This window comes from Arachis hypogaea, chromosome 4, assembly GCF_003086295.3.
Source record: "Arachis hypogaea cultivar Tifrunner chromosome 4, arahy.Tifrunner.gnm2.J5K5, whole genome shotgun sequence".
Taxonomy (NCBI): Eukaryota; Viridiplantae; Streptophyta; class Magnoliopsida; order Fabales; family Fabaceae; genus Arachis; species Arachis hypogaea.
In genome coordinates, this window is record NC_092039.1 from 109,034,839 (window position 1) to 109,051,945 (window position 17,107).

At 41.2% G+C, this 17,107-nt stretch overlaps 1 protein-coding gene across 1 annotated transcript; it reads left to right on the top strand.

The window, feature by feature from the left end:
* Positions 1 to 807: 807 nt before the first annotated feature.
* On the top strand, positions 808 to 6,818 carry LOC112797198 (uncharacterized). The gene is made up of 4 exons (XM_025840012.3): positions 808 to 1,392; positions 1,504 to 2,239; positions 4,744 to 4,856; positions 5,987 to 6,818. Exons 1-4 carry the CDS (start codon positions 1,258 to 1,260, stop codon positions 6,446 to 6,448), a joined length of 1,446 nt encoding a protein of 481 aa, XP_025695797.1. The 5' UTR covers positions 808 to 1,257; the 3' UTR covers positions 6,449 to 6,818.
* The last annotated feature ends 10,289 nt before the right edge of the window (positions 6,819 to 17,107 follow it).

Consider the following 17,107-nt stretch of genomic DNA (forward strand, 5'->3'; position numbering starts at 1 on the left):
TATAGTTAATATTAATTAATTTTTCTAAAATTATTTTATTTATCTTAAATTTTAACCTCTAAATCATATCATTAACTATGCATCTTAAATTAGAAATCATAAATCTTAAAGTTGACTAGTGTTAATTAATTGAAAATTAGTTTTTTATATTTTTATTTAGAAATTGTATTGAAAACTTCATTTGGTAATTGTTATAGCCTTTGATTCTTATATAGAAATTATATTCAAAACTTTGTTTGGCAATCGTATTGATTAAGTATTTTGCTTCCAAGTGAAAAAAAGGAAGTAATTTGCCTCAATAAATATTGTTATGTTATATTAATTGCTTTAAATTGTAGGCAGTATTAAAAGTATCAGTAATGCAATGCTAGTGATGAACTTAAAGGCTACATTTGTTTACCGACATAAAATATTAAGATAAAAATATAAAGATATAAAATTATAATTGACAGATAAAATATAAATAAAAATATTATATTAAAAAATATTAAATTAATATATTTTGTATTTTTTAAATAAAAATAATAACAGTTTATTTTTTATTAATTTTTTATAATTATATTTTTTATTATTATATTTTTTTAATTTTTTATATAAAAAATAATAAATTAATTTTTTATTATTTATTCTAACCTATCACAAAAAAATATAAAAATACTAATTTTTATATGTCGTGTTCTCAAATCTTGTCTTATCTAGTTTTTTAAAATTAGAACCAAATGCAGTAAAAAACTCAAAGCTCACCATACAACCTCCGTCTTCTTTTTTTCGGTCATAAACCTCCTTCTCAGAGGCCCATACGAAGCCATTCTATAACGCACATCAGAGGCCCATTCTAACATTGCGAGCTGGCCCATAAAGGCCCATTACGAGGTCTCGTTCTCTCCCACGAGAGAGACAGAGAGACATGCATCTCACAATGTTGAATTCTTGAAGCAGACTTGGCAAGTTGTTCATAAGTCTACCCATATGTTTCTTCCTCTTCGCAATTCCCGATTCCCCAACAAATATTTATTTCTTCCAATCGAAATCTCCAATCCCTAAATAACAACAAAACCCCCCATTTCCCCCCTTCTTTATAAACCTCAAGCTCCAATTTTGTTTTTCCCTTTTTTCTATTTTTTTTAAATAGAGTTTTCAAGCACCCATTGAATTTTTTCCCGGGAAACTAGAATCTGAGTAATTCTCCTTTCTACTGTGTTTTCATATCTTTTTTATCAAGGGTTTCGCCTTGAAGCTGTTTGATAATAAATCACAATGGGAAGACACGTGTTACTTTCACTTCTGTTGTTGTTGTTCCTTGTTTTTGATCCCTCTGATGCTTCCTTCGCTGGGGAACACAGAAATTTGGCGAATTCGGATGCAGAAGATGGTAACAAAACTGCGAAACCGGTGAGTTTTTTGGTTTTGTGCCCCCGTGTGTGTTTTGTGATGATATTTTTTAGCTTCGAATTGTGTTCCATTTTCCTCTTACTAGTGTTTGAATAAAGTTCTCTTCTTTAGGACCCTCCGTTGCCAAATAAGGAGAATTCAGATCCAAACCCTGTTGGTGGTGGAACAAAGAAGAACGGAAAGGAATCACCTTTCACCAATGCTAATAAAGCACCCGAAACGGGTGCAAAGGGTTCCAATGGTAGTGATAACAGTAGTAAAACTATTTCCGCAGCTCCGGCGCCTTTGCCCAAAGTGAAGGGTTCAAATGATCCTCAAAAGGAGAACAATAATACAGCTTCTCTAGCTGATAATAATGATGTTAAGGGCAATGAAGAAGGTGGTGCCAAGGGAAATGAAAAAGGCGATGGCAATGGAAACGTAAAAGAGGGTGGTAAGGATAATGGAAATGAGGGTGGCAATGGCAAGGGAGAAGAGGGTAGCAAGGGTAATGGAGAACAAAGTGACAAGGGTAATGTTGGGCAAGGTGACAAGGGTAATGGAAAAGATGGTGGCAAGAGTAATGAAGAACAGGGTCACGCTGGTGATGGTGGCAAGGGTAACGTAGAACAAGGTGACGGGGGTAAGGGAAAAGATGTTGGCAAGGATAATGGAGAAAAAAGTGACAAGGGCAATGGAAAAGATGGTGACAAAGTTAAGGAAAATGATGGGGGTGACAAGGGTAATCAAGAAGAGAATAAGGGAAATGAGAGCAAAACTTATTCAAAATCTACCACCACTGAGTCTTGTCGTGATCTGGGGAAGTGCACGGACAAAGGAGGCATGGTTGGTTGCATTTCCAAATTAGGTATTCATCTGGCTTTTGATCTTTTCATTAACTCTTACCAATCTTTGATGTCTTTATATTGGTTTTAATGTATGATGCAGTTGTTTTTTATTGTTCATTGTGTTAACTACTAACTGTTAGTCTAGGGTTAAGAGGATATACACCTTAAATAGAAAGTGATATAGAAAGAAAGAGTAATTTCCTTCTATAGAAAAGTTCTGCTTATTTTGAGGAAAGCTATATTAAACTGCTAGCCTGACTGGTTATTGTCAATGATATACACTGCTAAAACTTAACGGGGTAAAGTATAGGCAATGTAATGTGTAAGTCAACCCTACCTTGTGGAATTTAATTCTAATGGAAGCAGTTATCAAACTCCAAATTACTTAGTTCTAGAGGCTTGGTAACATATGAATCCATTAGATGAAGGCTCATGAAATGCTCAATAGATACAAAAGGTAAATGTAATTGAAAAGTAAATGTTGCTAATAAAGTCACCCGCTTTGTGGCCATAGATTGGAAAAATTATTGGACAATATATTTGGTGGATTGGCGTTGACTTTTGGAATCATAAATCATTGTATGAGAAACAACTCAAAGGTTGCTTGAAGAGCTGTGTATTTGAATGCAAAGCTCTTGATTATACTTTCAGGACACACTAGTTTTCAACTTTAATACAAGAAAATGGAAGCTAAATTTCAATTATTTTGCTGTTCTTTTAGGGAAAATTTTGGAAAATAATGACTTGAACTTGAAGATCACAAAGATGTATGTAGTGTGCTGAAATCCCAAAACCAAACTTTTGAATTTAACAGTGTTTCAAATTTCTCAACTGATTTTCCAAAAGTTCCTGTGCTATTTCCCTCACTGATTCAGAAGTTTAGTCTTTTTAAGCTTCCATTAAATGTGCAGACTTTGATGTGTATTTATGACAAACTCAGATTCTCATGGTCTATTGTCTAGCAAGTTTAAGCCTTTGCAAAATTTAAATTGTTCTGAATAATTCTTAGTTTGTCTAAAAAGATTTTTTGAACTAATTCAATATAGAGCTTTGTTCTGTATGTCGAGTTTCGGGTGTTTAGGGAAAGGGAATAGAGTTAAGGAAACTTGTAACTAAGATAAACTCATAAGTATAAAACCAACTCTATTATATTTGATATGAAGTTTAACTAGTTAGTTTGGATATGGAAGCTGACTAATGTGACTATGAAAGATCAAAATCAGGTATTGCAAAATTGAAATTGCCTGAAACAGCATTTAAAAAGTGGTGCCATTGTTCCAAGTTTTTCATCTCTTTGTTGCACGCATCCCCTTCTTTCCCTCCATGACCTAACCATAATACCTATTGCATGTAGTCTAGTGGATCCATCATTTGTTAAAGAATTTTAGACCATGTAACCTCTAAGTAAACTTCAGAAAGTTGCAAGAAAGGAATTCTTGCTAAAAATATTTGCAGTTTAAGAATAATTCACCGGTCAACCTTGTTAACAGTTTTCAAAATAATAATTAACATGTGACCATTGTTGGCTATTAACCAGTTGGTTTCTAAATTGTAAACTGGAATTACAAGAAAATAAAATACAAATACAAATGAACTCATCTAAGTGGTGGATCTTGCATGAACTAGGACAAATTTTCTCCCAAGAGGCCTAATAAGGATTAGTAGATACGTATGATCCCATTCACCTTGATTTTGGAAATTATTATGTATGACACGAGGATTGCTAAATTTGCTAATTGCTAGTACTAGTTTTACCTGTGTATAATCAGTCTATCTGATCTACTTGCTTTTGGAACTATGACCATTAGGGTTTCTGTGAATTTGTGGCCTTTTGGTCCTTGATCAGGATGTGATGAAACAGAGCAAGCAATGGTGCTGCATACACCAACAAAATTTAGATGTTATTCATTTATAGGAGATTCTTTTATAACAGGAATAGTGCTTTTCGTTTTCTTTTTCAAATGATATGTTTTCCTTGATAATGACAAGAATGTGAATTGTTTTCAAAATTTTGGATTTTTGAGTAGTAAATGACTAAATGATAAAGATAAGAGAGGGTTTTGGGGGGAGGTATAGGTTTTTTTTTTTTGTGCCATGTTCTTCATAATGATTTAAAAAACAGAAAGCAACGTGAAAAATATGTGTCATTGTTGAATAAAAGGAAAATTTTCGTCTGGGAAAAAAACTGAACAAATAAAAAAACACCTGTTATTAAGGCTTAATGGGTACCTTCATCACATGAAAGCGAAGAATACTAAAGAAGCCTCTTTATATATACTCCCTGCATTTCATATTTGATTTGTCATGTTACCTTTCTGGCACATTTATAAATATTAAAATATCTCTATTTATCTAGAAACATGAATTTATAAATGTATCAGCAAGTTATAATGACTTATCGATATGGAATGCAAGGAGTAATTCAAAAGGTTTCATTCAATTACCTTTAGTATTGTAGTATTGGTTTCATAAAATTCAACAATATAAATTCATTTGCATTTATGTTCCTCGGAAAAATTACCAGATCCAACATACGTGGTTGTTCTCCTTCATAATGGAGGATCTGACACCATCAAAGTGAAGCTTAATGAAGGTAATGTTGAAGGCATTGAAGTCGGCATACAAAAAACAGAGAAGGTACTAATCGTCTAGTCAATTTTTATCTTGAGCCGGCTTATCTTTTCCTTCATATTGATGTTTTTATTTATTTTTCAAGGTGCGTTTTTCATCTTTATACTCCTTCCCACTCCAATATGAATCATAGCTGGAACTCATTGTAATAAAACATCTCGTTGTAATAAAACATGGTATATTAACAATATTCTGCAAACATTTGTTTTGGCATATTTTGGAAAAAAGACGTGGTTTGTGTTAGGAAAACTGATTGTTAAATAGTTTATGGCATGGATCAAATATGGAAAACTGATTTATGATTGGGCATTGTGGTGTAATATGATCAATGTAGTCAATCCTCTACTTAGTGGAACAAGGCTTAGTTGTTGTTAAATAGATTATTATTTGAATCAAGGTCATCATTTGCAGAACTCCTTAGGTTATGAAATTCCAGAATATTATGATTCATTCGGATGCAGAGTTATTAAATTATGGATTATAGTGGAATCAGTGACCGTTACTCTATTTATCTTAGGGGTAAGGAAGAGAAACAAGGTTGTCTAGGAATATTGAAGAACAAGAACTAAAGAAAAAAGTTTTGATGTTTTTAACCATTCCAAATTTACAATCTTCTTAAAACTTTGTTAGTATTATTGGTGCTGCCTGTGAAGCTTAATTTTCAATAAATCACAGTCAAAATTCCATTTGTTTTCCTTATTTCCGATACTGTAACCATCAAGAATTTAACCATTTCCTTTATTTTGCATTTCATTCTGTTCAATCCACCAAACTTATTATTACTCTCCTGAGCCACTGAAATTATTGAATTCAATTCTTCTGTAAATGATTTCTGATTAAATGCTTGTTTAAATCCACTGATGGTAAGAAACCAATTAATGTACAAACTTTATTATAAGTCAAACTTATTTGAAAAGTTTGACTTGAGCCTTAAATTAGTAAGTAGATAATGGCATTCTCCTCCAAAGTTGTCTTCGAAAGTTAATCCTGAGGCACACTAACAAATCCCGGTGGATATGCCACCACATCTCAACATCTTTAGAATAAATTTATGACTAGAAACTCTTCATTGCTTTCTTGATTAAGTGTAAGATTTGCATTTCTCTTACTATTTGCAATTTGCTCTCCGTTGTCAGGTTAACATTACACTAGCTACTAGTGGAAGAACCCAACTGACTTTCAATGCTGGAAAAGGAGATTGTGTGCTTCTGCTTCATATGGGTATTCCTAAACCCAAAGGGGATTTTCCTATTCACTTTCCTTCTCGTGATAAAATTTTAACACCAGTCAACGGCGCTTATTTTCTCATAGTGGCAGTAGTAGTTCTTGGAGGGACATGGGGTTGCTGCAAATTCGGGAAGAAGCGACGCGGCGAGGTCCCATACCAAGAGCTTGAAATGGCAATGCCTGAGACTGTTGCGGCCGCAGCCAATGACATTGAATCTGCTGAAGGTTGGGATCAGGTCTGGGATGATGATTGGGATGACGACGTGGCAGTGAAGTCGCCGGGCACGCGTCATGTGGGCAGCATCTCGGCGAATGGCCTTACTGCTAGATCATCAAACAAAGATGGATGGGAAGATAATTGGGATGATTAATTAGTTTTTAGCAGCATGCAAAAGACAACTAGAGGAGAGGGATATGAACATCAAAGTTTGATAGGAGGAGGGTGGATGCAGAAAACAAAAGTGAAAGTAACATTTTGAGTTGTAGGGTAAGATTCAGGATTGACAAATATGATTGATGGGGACTTAACTTTGATGCATGTCAAAGCAAAGGGACGGCAAAAAAGGAAAGTGTGTGTAACAGTTTTTTACACATTGGGTTGTTAATATTGGAAGTGTAGTAGTGAATACACTGTGGCCTACTAGAGAGACAAAAGGAATCTGTAAATCAAATTATAGGAGGTAAAGAATATTTTTGTTCCCTTTATAAAATCCATACATATCTCTATACCTTTTTTGTGAACTCAAGTATGCAAAAATGGAAGTTAAAAACTGTTTTTTTGGGTTACTTTTGGAGATCAGGTTTCTCTATTCACAGGTGTTTGGAATAAAATATGTAGTAGTGGATATTGTTAGAATCTGCATTGAATGTGTGCTCTAAGAGCATACAATACCTAGTCCTAGGGGTGAATGATGATAAAATGGTGAGTAAAATAGTCATTTTTCACCCGGAAAAATTACAATTTTGATAAAATAGAATTCAAAGATGCAAGTGATAAAATCATTTTCAAAGATATGTTTTATTTGACAAAATAAATCAAATATATATAAGTATACAAGTAATCGACTAAATATTTGGTTCAGTTTGTCAAACTGAACATTTATTTTTGGTGGGATGGGGGTCATTTTATTATTATATCTTTTAAAGTTTGTTTTGTCAAAATTATAATCTTTCAAGGATGAAACTGGTTATTTATTCTTGCTATATAGTTGGATATTTTGCACTTTATTCCTTACATTGTTCATCGCTTAAAGATTAGTAAGCGGATGATAGATCTTTGGTTAATCCAAGTTAAAGATTTTCAAGTTATCATTTGAAAATTCCCATCCTTTGTGAATGGGATTCCACTAAACATTACCCAAATGTATCTGCTTCATTAACCCTAATTTAGTATTGGACCAAGAACAAAACCAGGGAAGAACACTATCTTCAAAATATATTCAGAACAAAAAATTTCAAATCGTTTATTACAAAGATTAGTATATGATTTTTATTTGAATATCCTAAAGTTAGTGTTTGTACGATGCTCACAAGATTCAAATAGTTTGAAACATATATAGAGCAATGATATATCATTTGAAATTTGATGCACTCATGCACACTCTATGTCATCACTCTTTGGGTCTCTATGTTTGTCACCTACGCATGCTTATTTAGAAAGGCATACGCACCTAAGAATAATTATGGTTCCATGCACTACTTTATTCTTCTTCAAGGCCAAGACTGAGTTTGTTAATCGTGTCTCCACAAAGTAAAACCCAAATGTGGGAGCAATACACAAATAAATAATGTATTGCACACATTTGAACAGATCATGTAGCACATGCAATCATGCATGATAGTACTCTAGATAGATTTAGAGATTTATTTATTTATTGTTATTGGATGGAACCAAAATTTAGAGTTTTAGAGACCCATAATTTGAGAATTTATTCTAGTATGCGTGTTTAAGCATATTTTAAGGATATCATAAAACAAAATATTTTATTAAAAATTATTTAAAAAATATTTTTTATTTTTAATATACTTAATATAATAAAACTTAAAAACATTTTGTGTTATTGTATTCTTAAAATACGTTCTTATAATACATATTAGATAAATTCATATACATAACAAAAAAGATTATGCAAAAAATATAAAGTATATTATTTTTTCCTTCGTCCTCAATTTTTATGTTTGTGACAGACTTAGACTCACCTACATATTTGGTGTCATGTTAGACAATATAAAACCTAAAATGCCAAGATTTTGTTTTATAGAATGTATTTGTTAGAAGGAGCAATCTTATGATAAATAAAGTTATATTTGATTTTAATTTTTAAGTGTTACACTCAACAAAAGTCTTCCCAACCGGATTAGTTAAAACGTTTAGCTTAAGGCACAATAAAAATACAAAATAAAAAAATTGTTAGGCCATAATTTAGTTTGAATCTAGATAATCCATAACCATAATTAACACTCATCTTACATGTTTCTATTTTACATTTGGACATATTATTCATCTTAGTATAGTATATTATTTATAGCGTAAGGTTAAATCAATAAGCTACATCATCAAACTTTTTTAATTTTAATTCTTTTGTGTGGAGAGAACAATGGGGGGAAAGTGTTCATTGTTGGAAGTGGAACATGGCATGATTACAGTGCACTGCAACAAACGTTGCCGTTTGAAAAAGTTTCTTAGTTGGTGCTCCTTTTTAGGGCATCTTTGTGTTGTGCTTTCATTATGTCCGCCAAGAACCATGAACCCTACTTCATAAGGTTTTCTCATTTACAACAATGCATTTATTTAGCATATTATTTTAAAATGGATTTGGCCAAAAATTGTTCTAAAGACCTTGGTTAAAAATCAAAACAAAAAATTTGGACTCTTCAATGTATTGAAAATTTGCTAATTTTATGTTTTTATTTTTAAATAATTTATTTGCGATAATCTTAACTAGTGTCTTTAAAACACTTAATAGCAAAATCGTAATTTAGGATATTTTTCAGAAAGATTATTACTATAAAAATTTTGCCAATTTGTGTCTTAAAAACATGGGTTAAGCATATCATAAAAAAATATTTTATAAAAATTAATATAAAATTTATTTTTTTATGTTTTTAATGTATTAAATATATTAAAGACATTAAAATTTTTTTATCATTATATTTTTAAAATGTACCCTTAAAATACAAGTTAGTTAAATTCTTACTATAATACTACTAAGGTCGCCACCCCTTTTGGTTGTCTCTGGAGGGGGTACGGCTCATCCCGACTTATTGGAGCTTCGGGGCAGGAGCCAATAGTTTTATTAAGGTAGTTTACAAAAACATGTCGGCAGAAGATCAGCAGATTGCCGAGGTGCTAAACGCGGTTTTTGGGAAGAACCCAGTAAATCCCCACCTCCTCATGGGTGATCGGGACTCCGGTCGTAATTATATTTGTGAGAAGCTCTTTACTTTACGCTTTATCTTTTTCCCTTTATTGATATTGTGTGACGACTAACCGACCTTCTTTGGTTTCTTGCAGTGGATATGTCTGCGTCGGTGACGGGCCTTACCGATCTGTTTCAAACCTTTCTTGCCGGCGGCGACGACGAGGAAGGTGACAAGCAGCCTGTCTCCGAGGGGCCTAATGCTCCCCCGGAGGGCCAGGATGTTCCCGAACAGGGGGCCGCAACCGACGAGATCGAGACCTCGGCTCAGGGCGCCTCGGTTGAAGGTGGCAAGGCGGTCCGTGTTTCCCTTATCCGTGAGGTTGCCGGGATTGGGGGTTCGGTGCCTAAATCGGATGATGAGGAGGAGGTGGTGGAGGTCTCTAACCTGAAGAGAAAGAGAAAAAAGACATCCACGGCGTCGTCTAGTCCCGAGGGTGTCCTTACCGTTATGGAAAGGAATTTCGACGCCTCAAAATTTATAGACACCCAGCTGATCCCTGGTACGGAGGAACATTTCCATGAGTCATCCCTTGCCGGGCAGGCGAGGTGGATGTACCGCACTCTTCTGCGCGGTGCGGTTATTGCTCGGAAGGCCGAGTTCGAGTTGTCCGGGATGGAGTCTCTTCGTCGGAAGTTGGCCTCCGCTGGGAAGGCCAACAATGAATTGAAAAGTGAAGTGGAAACTCTCCGGCAGCAGTTGACTCAATCTTCGGAGAAGTTGGACGCCGCCGAGAAGAAGGCTACCGCCGCTGAGCAGAAAGCTGCCTCCGCCGAACAAAAGTTAACAGCTGCCGAGAAGAAACAGAAAGAGTCGGACGCAACGATTGAACGTCTGGTCGAGCGTGAGATGGCTCTGGAGAAACAGGTCGGCGAGGCGCAGAAGCGTACGGCCGAAGTCGAGGAGGGGAAGCGGGCCGTGGAGGCCGAACTGGTGACATGGAAGGCCAAGTACAAAGACGTCGTTAAACAGGGTAAAGGCGCGATTTTGGGCACCGAAGAAGCCCTGAAGGCCCAAATCAAAATTGTTGCCCCCGAGTTCGACACGTCGGCAATTGGCGTTTTTAAGATTATTAAGGATGGCCAGGTTGTTGATGTTCCGAAGAAATGAACTCTTTGTTCCATCGTTTTTGTTTAGCCGTTTTGTTTTGGCTTGTAGACAGTTGTTTTTAGCCGTTTTGGCTTACGAACAGTTTAATCTTTGCCGTTTTAATATTGGCTTGTGAACAATGACTCTTTGGTCGTTTGCTCGTGTTGTCGTAATGAAGTTTTTCTTACTTGTCCGATTTTGTTGTCGTTTTTAGTAACCGTTTTTGGTTTATAGTTGTTTATATCGGCGGCCCGTGGGCTCTTGTGTAGTTGCTTGTTACAACGGTAGTTGATGACCTCCCGGGGTGATCAGTCCCGGGTTGGGTGTCGTTGCTAGTCATGACAAGATGATTTATCTGAAAAACGGAGGTAAGATAGAACGGAGAATTTGCACAAGTGTATCTTATTCGGTATCCACATAAAAGACTTGAAAGTTACTATGAAGTTCAAATGACGAATTAACTACTTAGCTAGATTAGTCGGCAGGTCGCTCCGTCTTCTAGGAGTAGAATCTTCTAAGGTTGTCCGCATTCCAAGTTCTCGGGACTTCCTTGCCGTCGAGTCTTTCTAGTTTGTATGCTCCTTTTCCCATCACTTTCTTGACTCTAAATGGGCCTTCCCAGTTGGCCGCCAGCTTGCCTTCTCCGGGGGTCGGCAGGCCGATATCATTTCGCCTCAGGACGAGGTCGTTTGGCTCGAATTCCCTCTTGAGTACTTTGGTGTTGTAGCGGAGCGCCACTCTTTGTTTTAGCGCCGTTTCTGTCAAGTGGGCCATTTCTCGGGCTTCTTCTATCAGGTCCTTTTCTACGGCTTCCTCCACTCCTTTCAAAAGAAGTCGTGGGCTTGGTTCTCCGATTTCTACGGGTATCACCGCGTCCACCCCGTACGTTAACCGGAAAGGAGTTTCTTTGGTGGAGGACTGCTCGGTCGTTCGGTAAGACCAGAGAACTGATGCCAGTTCGTCGGCCCAAGCACCCTTTTTGTTGTCCAACCTCCTCTTTAGCCCTGAAAGGATAACCTTGTTGGCGGACTCCACTTGTCCATTCGTCCGAGGGTGTTCTACCGAAGAGAACTTTTGCCTTACTCCTAGGCCGTTGAGAAATCCCGTGAACTTTTTGTCAGTAAATTGTGTGCCGTTGTCCGAGATGACGACTTCTGGTATCCCGAACCGTGTTATCACCTGCCTCCACATGAATTTTCTGCAATTGGCTGAGGATATGCTAGCCAATGGTTCGGCTTCTATCCACTTGGTATAGTAATCGATTGCCACTATGAGATATTTGACCTGCCCAGGGCCGACAGGGAAGGGCCCTAAGAGGTCGACTCCCCATTGAGCGAACGGCCGAGAAGTCGTCAGCAAGCTTAACTCGTTTGCCGGTGTTTTGGCAAAATTGGCGTTCTGTTGGCACTTTATGCATTTTTTGACAAACTCTTTGGAATCTGCCATCATCGTCGGCCAGTAGTACCCAGCTCGGATCAACTTCCTCACTAGGGCTTTCCCTCCGATGTGGTGCCCACAGCAGCCCTCGTGGACTTCCCTGAGGACGTAGTCCGTTTGGTCAGGGTGTAGGCACTTCAGTAGGGGTTGGCTGAGCCCCTTTCTGAACAGCTGTCCTTGGATGACGGCGTATTTGGCCGCTTCCCTCCTTAGCTTCACCGCATCCTTTTCGTCGCCAGGGACTTGGCCGTGTTCTAAGTAGTTGGTGATGGGGTCTAGCCATGAAGGACTTAGGGTCGTTATGTGTAGTGTGATCGCGGGTTCCCTTGTCATGCCTTGGATGAGAGACCGGTTTCCCTCCCCTGGCTTCGTGCTGGCTAATTTTGATAGAAGGTCTGCTCGTGTGTTCCTTTCCCTGGGTACATGCTGGATCGTGACCTCGTCGAACTTTTGGCTCAAGCTTTTGACCTTTTCCAAGTACTTCTGCAACAAGGGGTCCTTGGCTTGGTAGCTGCCGTTCACTTGGGAAGTGACGACTTGGGAATCGCTGCATACTTCCAGCCTTTTTGCGCCGACCTCTGTTGCTAGGGTTAAGCCTCCAATGAGGGCTTCGTATTCTGCTTGATTGTTCGAGATGGGAAACTCGAATCTGACCGACTGTTCGTATACGACCCCGTTTGGACTTTCTAGGATGATCCCGGCTCCTCCGTAGGTCTGGTTGGAGGCTCCGTCCACATGGAGCTTCCACCGTGTGCCTATGTCTTCGCCTGGATCTCCTGCTACTTCAACCAAAAAATCCGCCATGGCCTGCGCCTTGATGGCTTGCCGGGGCTCGTATCGTATGTCATATTGAGAGAGTTCAATGGACCAAGTCATCATTCTTCCCGCCAGGTCGGGCTTTTGGAGAACTTGCCTAATCCCTTGGTCTGTCCTGACGACCACTTGGTGACTCTGGAAGTATTGCTTCAACCTTCTCGAGGAGGTTAGGAGCGCTAAGGCTAGCTTTTCCAACTTGCTGTATCTTAATTCTGCTCCTTGCAGAGCCCTGCTTATGAAGTAGACTGGCTGTTGGGTCTTCCCGTCCTCCCGTACTAGCACTGCGGCTAGGGCTTCGCTTGTTATGGCGAGATACAGGTATAGTGGTTCCCCGTCTCTTGGCTTCCCGAGAACGGGGGGTGCCGCCAAGATTTCCTTGAAGTGTCGAAAGGCTTCTTCGCACGCTGGTGTCCATTCGAACGCCATCCCTTTCTTCATGAGGTTAAAAAACGGCAAGGCCTTTGCCGCTGAGGCTCCGAGAAACCGAGAGAGTGATGTCAACCTTCCTGCCAACCTCTGGACGTCCTTGATACATCCCGGGCTCTTCATCTGAAGTATTGCCTGGCACTTCTCCGGGTTGGCCTCTACCCCTCTTTGAGTTATCATGAATCCCAGGAACTTGCCGGCTTCCATGGCGAAGGCGCACTTGAGAGGGTTCAGCCTCATGCCATGTTGACGGAGGGACGCAAATACGCTTGCCAGGTCGTTTAGGAGGTCATCAGGTCGTATTGTCTTTGCCAGGATGTCGTCCACGTAAACTTCGACCGTTTTTCCTATGAGGTTGTGGAATATCCTGTTCATCAGCCTTTGATACGTTGCCCCTGCATTTTTTAAGCCAAATGGCATTACCTTATAGCAGAACGTTCCTCCTGGCGTTATGAACGCCGTTTTGTCCTCGTCTGGTCGGTGCATCGGTATCTGATTGTAACCAGAGTAGGCATCCATGAAACTCAGATACCGGTACCCCGCCGCAGCGTCGACGAGTGCATCTATGTTGGGGAGTGGGAAGCAATCTTTGGGGCATGCTTTGTTAAGGTCAGAGTAGTCCACGCACATTCTCCACCTGCCATTGTGTTTTTTCACTAATACCACATTTGAGAGCCACGTCGAGTAGTCTACTTCCCGTATGAAGCCTGCTTCTAGGAGGCCGGCCGTTTGCTTGGCTACCTCCTCCGCTTTTTCCGCCGACATCTTTCTCCTTCGCTGAGCCCCTGGGCGTGCGTCTGGCTTGACGGCTAAGTGATGTGAAATGATTTGTGGATCAATGCCCGGCATGTCGGCTGGCGTCCATGCGAAGAGGTCCTTGTTGGCCCTTATCATTTCAATCAAAGGCTCCTTCAACTCATGCGGGAGGTTCTTGTTGACGAATGTGAACTTTTCCCCTTCGTCGCCGATGCTAAATTTCTCCAGGTCCCCTTCTGGTTCCGGCCTCGGGTTGTCCTCTACTCTGGCATCAAGGTCGGCCAGGAATACGCCAGATGCTTCCTTGGACTTCTTTCTGAGGGAAAGGCTGGCGTTGTCACAAGCGACCGCCGTCTCGAGGTCTCCTCTTATCGTCCCTATGGATCCATCATCGGCGACAAACTTCATAACTAGCAGCTTGGTGTTGATTATGGCTTCAAAATCATTGATTGTTTTTCTTCCCAAGATGATGTTGTAGGCTGTGGAGTCTCGGAGGATCACGAACTCGGCCATCGCCGATCTTCGGCCTTGCTTCTGGCCTACCGAGATCGGCAGGGAAATGACCCCGTCTGGTTTGATGAAGTGGTCGCCTAACCCGATAACCCCGTGCTGGTGGGTCGTCAGGTCGGCATCCTTCAGCCCCAGTGCGTCGAACACGTTGCGGAACATGATGTTTGAATCAGCCCCGGTGTCGACAAGGATCCGCTTGACGAGGCCGGTTCCCACTCTGGCCGTTATGACCATGGGAGGGTTTTCCGGGGCGTCGCTGAACCATTGATCTTCTGGGCCGAAAGAGATGGACGGAGGTTTTTTGGTATTCTGCACCGGTGTGGATGAGATCGCCAGAACCCTGGCGTCTTTCTTGTGTGCCGATCGGGACTTTGGTGCAGCGTTTTTTGCCGTTACCACGTTTATCACCGTTAGGCCGTGGTCTCTGTCTTCGGGCTCCTGTCGCCGTTTGATCGAGCGTGTCTTTCCTTCCTCATCCTGATCGCGATAGCGCCTTCTCGGCTCCCTGATGAGATGGGAGAACGCTGCTAGCTTCCCTTCCCTTATCGCCTGTTCCAATGCATCCTTTAGGTCGAAACAGTCCTGTGTTTGATGGCCATATCCCTTATGGTAGTCACAATAAAGGTTCTTGTTTCCTCCTGTGCGGTCCTTGAGTGGTCGGGGCTTCGGAAGAATTCCTTTCTCAGCTATTTGTTGATAGACTTCCACAATGGGGAGGGTGAGTGGAGTGTAGTTAGTGAACTTTCCGACTCGAGGGAACGGCCTAGGAGCTTTGTTCGATGCCTCCTCCCTAACCTTTTCTTTTTCTCTCTCCCCGTCGCCACCGGACTGCCGGGTCTGGCCGTAACCGGACTGCCGCTTATTGGCTGCCACGACCCGGCTGACTTCCTCGTCGTTTATGTACTCTTTGGCCACCGTTTGGATTTCATGCATCGTCCAAACCGGCTTCGTGGTAAGGTGTTTCCGGAAGTTCTCGTTGAGGAGGCCGTTCGTCAGGCAGAGACTGGCCACCGAGTCGGTCAGGCCGTCGATTTCCAAGCATTCGTCGTTGAACCGATCTAAGTACCTCCTGGTCGGCTCTCCCTGTCTCTGGGTTACCCCGAGGAGGTTGATAGGGTGCTTGGCCTTTGCTATTCGCGTTGTAAATTGAGCCAGAAACGCGCGGCTAATATCTGAGAAGGTATAGATGGAACCTTGAGGGAGGCCATTAAACCATCTGATCGCTGGTCCTGCTAAGGTTACCGGGAAGGCGCGGCACCTTACCTCGTCGCCTACTCCCTCTAGGTTCATCCTGGCCTCAAAGGCCGTGAGATGTTCTAGAGGATCTTGGGTTCCGTCATACCTCATGTCCGTTGGTTTGTCGAAGTGTTTCGGCAACCGGACCTCAAGGATAGATCGGTGGAACGGCGTGACACCCATTATCACAGGTTGTCGTGTTCTCTCGGATCTCCCTTCTTCGTCCTCACGACCTCTCGCCGTTCGGCGAGTTCGTCTGCCACGAGAGTAGATGACTGTGTCGTTTCGTCTTCTCGGAATGGGTGATTCCTCTTGTGTGCCCTCTGCTTCCATCCGGGATGCAGATATACGCCGTGGGCGGCTTCGGTGAGAGCTCTCTTCTTCCTCGCCCCCGGGGGATGGGGTGTAGCTCGGATCGGTAGACCATCCATCCCTCTCCCGGTCGGCTAGCTGTCGTTCTAGGTTCTGGACTCTGTGGCGTAGCTCCTGCATTATTATGGCGCTATCGCCGCCCGTTCCTCCGAATGGTCGGGTTGTTGTGTGTCGTTGGGGGGATCTCCGGCCTCCCCTTTGCGAGGCGACGGAGGCTGCCCCTTCCGCTCCGGCTGCTCGAGCTCGGTCGCCGGGACCTGGCGCGACTTCCATTCAGGCAAAGGAGTCCCCACAGACGGCGCCAATGTTCGGTGGTCGGATTCCGGACAGGTCGGGTATACAAGTGAAAGGATGGATAGGTGAGGACGCCTTAACTTGGGTCGCACTTGTAGCGGACTAGCCGAGCTGGCGAGCACTTGAGCTGGTGAATGGACGAAAGGGGGGGGTGCCACCTGCAAAGACACTCCGACGCCTAAGTCAGAAATCGTACAAGCAGGGGAAGTGATGTGGAAGGTGACGTACCTCGGGGGAAGAGCCAATCTTCTCCTTATATACATGTCAGTAGTGGGCCCCAAGACGAGGACAGGCCCATATTTCCGAGGACGTTGTCCTGCAGCCGCGTGTGAGCCGTACAGGGCGCGTGTCCGGGTCGATTGGAGGGCACGTGACCGGGTCGGGTAGAGATCGGGTCGGACCGGCCCGTGCGTTTTTTTTTTTTTTTGGGCCAGGCCGTAACACTTTCATATTTGATTTGTACAAGCTTCCACATTTTTGAGTCATACCCCAGATGTGAAAAGATGTGATCCTTGAAAATGTGGAATTACCTTTATTCAAATCAAATATAAACTAATTGAATGAATCAAGATTCCTTTTTCACTAGTTTTGTGATACTCATAAGTAGTAAGAACATGATAAAACATAGAAAATGCACCAAATACTTCAATGCAATCTATCATCTAAAAGAAAAA

Bases quoted from the DNA above. Each gene is read 5' to 3' on its own strand.
- LOC112797198 (XM_025840012.3), top strand. From the start codon at position 1,258: ATGGGAAGACACGTGTTACTTTCACTTCTGTTGTTGTTGTTCCTTGTT. The intron at 2,240-4,743 runs GTATTCATCTGG...AAAAATTACCAG, and splicing joins TGGTTGCATTTCCAAATTAG to ATCCAACATACGTGGTTGTT. The intron at 4,857-5,986 runs GTACTAATCGTC...CTCCGTTGTCAG, and splicing joins GCATACAAAAAACAGAGAAG to GTTAACATTACACTAGCTAC.